Genomic DNA, 3,704 nt, shown 5'->3' on the forward strand with positions numbered 1-3,704 from the left:
TCAGTTTGCTAGTATTTTGTTGAGGGTATTTGCATCAATATTCAAAGGGATATTGGTCTGTAGTTTTGTTTTCTTGTAGCATCTTTGTCTGGCTTGGGTGTCAGGGTAATGTTGGCCTTACAGAATGAGTTAAGAAGTGCTCCCTCCTCTTCAGTTTTTTGGAAAAATGTGAGAATTGGTGTTCTTCTTTGAATGTTTGGTAGAACTCATCACTGAAGCCTTCAGGTCCCAGGCTTTTCTTTTTGTTGCGAGGGTTTTGATTACTCCTTCAGTCTCCTTACTAGTTATAGGTCTATTCAGATTTTCTATTTCTTTGTGACTCAGTCTTTTTTTTAATAAATTTATTTATTTTATTTATTTTTGGCTGCATTGGGTCTTCATTGCTGTGCGTGGGCTTTCTCTAGTTGCGGTGAGTGGGGGTGCGCGGGCTTCTCATTGCGGCGGATTCTTTTGTTGCAGAGCACGGGCTCTAGTCGTGTGGACTTCAGTAGTTGTGGCACGCAGTCTCAGCAGTTGTGGCACACAAGCTTAGTTGCTCCGTGGCATGTGGGATCTTCCCTAATCAGGGCTTGAACCCATTTCCACTGCATTGGCAGGCGGATTCTTAACAACTGTGCCACCAGGGAAGCTCCTGTGACTCAGACTTGATAGGCTTTGTATTTCTAGGTATTTGTCCATTTCATCTAGGGTATCCAATTTGTTGGCGTACAATTATGTTGGTTCGCAACCTCAGGAGTTCCCCAGGTGAAATTTAAAACTGGCCCCTGCTCTCGGAGGGCAAGAGACCAAAGAAAGAAGCAGCCACTCCAGATTGGCAGGTGGCAGTTTTAATAAAAGGACTTACATAGGAAGCTTGTCTTGGGCGGCTGCAAGATGAGTAGATCTCTGCCACCTGCCTGTCAGAATCTTAAGAGTTTACACAGATGCCTTAATGGGGTTCAGTCACTAAATACGGTCCAGATGGGCTCAATAACACACCACTCTCTCAAGGCTGCATCACTGATGTCACTCCTAATGTAGGAACTGTGGGCAGAATGGACATTCCAAGGACACGGAAGAGGGTAAGAGCCTCCAATTGCCCAGGTCCAGTTCACAGCTCATCAGTGCCTTTAAATCCAATCAAATTAGAGAAGAATTCCAGGAATCCTAGAACCAACACAGAAGGCTCATCCTTGAGATTCTGTTCCTCTAGAAACAGTTCCAATACCAGAACCTATATCAGTTGGGGTCCACCAAGGAAAGAGAAACAGGGGAATTCCCTGGTGGTCCAGTGGTTAGGACTCTGAGCTTTCACTGCCGAGGGCGCGGGTTCAGTCCCTGGTCAGGGAACTAAGATCCCGCAAGCTGTGAGGCATGGCCAAAAAAAAAAAAAAAAAGAAGCAGAAATGGTACGACACATATTAAGGAATTCATTGCAAGGAATTGATTTCAGTGACTGTGGGGTCTGGATGGGCAAGCCTGAAATGTGGAGAGCAGGCTGTCAGGAAGGGCAGACTGGAATGCTTGGGCCTGGGCTGAGGCTGCTGTACACACGCGAATCCCTGAATCCCTTCCTCATCCGGGAACCTCAGCCCTGCTCTCAGGGCCTTTTGACGGATTATATCAGGCCTACCCAGATTATCTAGGATAATCTCACTTGCTTGGTTAACTGGCTATGGGCTTTAATCACATTAACTAAATACCTTCACAGCAACACCCAGATTAGCGTCTGATTGAATAAGTGGAGACTATAGCCAAGATGACTCTTCCAGTGACTTTCCCCCTGCCCGCAGCCACCAGGCGCCTCAGTGACTCTGGTCAGCCTCACCTCCCTCTAGTGCATACACTCCCACGCTGACCCTCGAATTGCTGCCAGTCTAAACGGAGAAGCTGAGAAACTCAGGATAGGGGCCTCCCACCTGTGTAACTTCAAACCAACCTGCACAATGGGTGCCTGGGAATGTCTTTATTTATTTTAAAAATATTTATTTATTTATTTATTTTGGCTGTGCCGGGTCTTCGTTGTGTGTGGCACACGGGATCTTTTTAGTTGCAGCATGCATGTGGGATCTAGTTCCCTGACCAGGGATTGAACCCGGGCCCCCTGCATTGGGAGTCTTAGCCACAGGACAACCAGGGAAGTCCCTGGGATTGTCTTTAATTGAATTTCTAAAATTCACTCAACAAAGTTTAATCATTTCAAAGTGAACAATTCAGTGGATTTGGTACATTCACAATGTTGTATAGCCATCACCCCTATCCAGTCCCAAAACATTTTCATCACCACAGAAGGAAACCTGGTACTCATTCGACCCTCCCCACCCAGGCACTTTAAAACCAATCTGGGCAGCAGTGCTGTCAGGGCATCAAGCAGGGAGAATTTGGACACTAGAGCCCAGAGCCCTGGCTGATCTGCTGTGGGCAGAGGTGCCCTCCTTGGCGGGCAGCGGCTGAAGCCTGTTACTCTTTCACAATCTTGGGGCGGTAGTTGGGTTGGACAGCTTCGGCAAGCTCCCGTGCGTACATCTCGTATCTGCCTGTCATCTGAAAGCGAAACACACACTTAAGAGGTTCCCGATTCATAACCGCCCTCATTCGCTCGCCACCACCTGCTGCCACTGGAGGGCAGCCATGGGACAGAAATGCGTTAGGAAGGCTGGCTGACAGGACAGTCTCAGGGTATAATATAGAGGCACAACCCCCGTGTAACCTTTTGGCAACGATTCCGGGGCTGTGGCGAAGATCACGGATGCCGGTGATGACTCACACCCCCTAGCCCCTCCTGCTGAAAGACCTCTGTGATCTTCGGCCAGAAGGTGTGGTGGCTCCAAGTCAGGAGGGAGGAAGGCTTGACCTGCTCCCGGTCACGAGCTAGGAGTGGAGTTGCCGGGATTTGCACCCTGGTCCCCTGGCTCTGGAGGCCCATCCATTCCACATGGCATCTCATCGTGGACACAGACAGAGGCTGGGGGTGGGGCCGGAAAGCCCACCCAGGGTGCTCACACCCCAGCATTCCCTCCCTCCCTCCTTTCCAAAGCCTTGACGGGAACTCATGCCCATCACCATAGCTTGGGAAGGCTTCTGCTTTCAAAAAGTTACTAATGAGGGCTTCCCTGGTGGCGCAGTGGTTGAGAGTCCGCGTGCCGATGCAGGGGACGTGGGTTCGTGCCCCGGTCCGGGAAGATCCCACATGCCGCGGAGCGGCTGGACCCGTGAGCCATGGCCACTGAGCCTGCGTGTCCGGAGCCTGTGCTCCGCAACAGGAGAGGCCACAACAGTGAGAGGCCCGCGTACCGCAAAAAAAATAAATAAATAAAATAAAAAGTTACTAATGAGAAACCATTCTGTTTATTGGTTCCAACTTCTAATTTGTGTGGAATCCTGCATTAACCTAAGCTTCCGGAGGAGGAGAGATAGGCCAGGAGACTTTCATGTGGGCAGTGCCTTCTCTGTCCAATGAGAACTTGGGACTCAGGAAACATGCCCAAGGACCCACCCTCACATAAACAGGGGAGTCAGGCCTAAAGCCCACATCTGGCTGGATCCGAAGTCCTGGTCCCTTCCAGACATGCTGGGCAAAGTCATTCCGTCCTGACAATGCGATGTTCATTTGTGTGTATGATTTTCTTTTTTTTAATTTAATTTTTTTATACAGTATATTCTTATTAGTTATCTATTTTATACATATTAGTGTATATATGTCAATCCCAATCTCCCAATTCATC

The 3,704-nt window shown here is 48.9% G+C and overlaps 1 protein-coding gene across 2 annotated transcripts in view; it reads right to left on the reverse strand.

Annotated features, from left to right (window-relative positions):
• Positions 1-2,121: 2,121 nt before the first annotated feature.
• The window catches only part of UPB1 (beta-ureidopropionase 1), a 27,728-nt gene continuing 26,145 nt past the window's right edge, over positions 2,122-3,704 (reverse strand). The window contains exons 10-11 of one of the 2 annotated variants that reach the window (XR_003005781.1): positions 2,690-2,850; positions 2,437-2,523 (exon numbers count right to left, since the gene is read on the reverse strand). Coding sequence is in view for 1 of the 2 variants with exons in the window: in XM_024763974.1 (XP_024619742.1) it covers positions 2,440-2,523 (84 nt within the window). In the remaining variant the exon portion in view is untranslated. Of the gene's footprint in view, positions 2,524-2,689; positions 2,851-3,704 lie in introns of both variants that reach the window. The other variant, XM_024763974.1, reaches the window with a different exon arrangement.

Source organism: Neophocaena asiaeorientalis, unplaced genomic scaffold (genome assembly GCF_003031525.2).
Source record: "Neophocaena asiaeorientalis asiaeorientalis breed wild unplaced genomic scaffold, Neophocaena_asiaeorientalis_V1.1 scaffold110, whole genome shotgun sequence".
In the NCBI taxonomy this organism is placed as follows: Eukaryota; Metazoa; Chordata; class Mammalia; order Artiodactyla; family Phocoenidae; genus Neophocaena; species Neophocaena asiaeorientalis.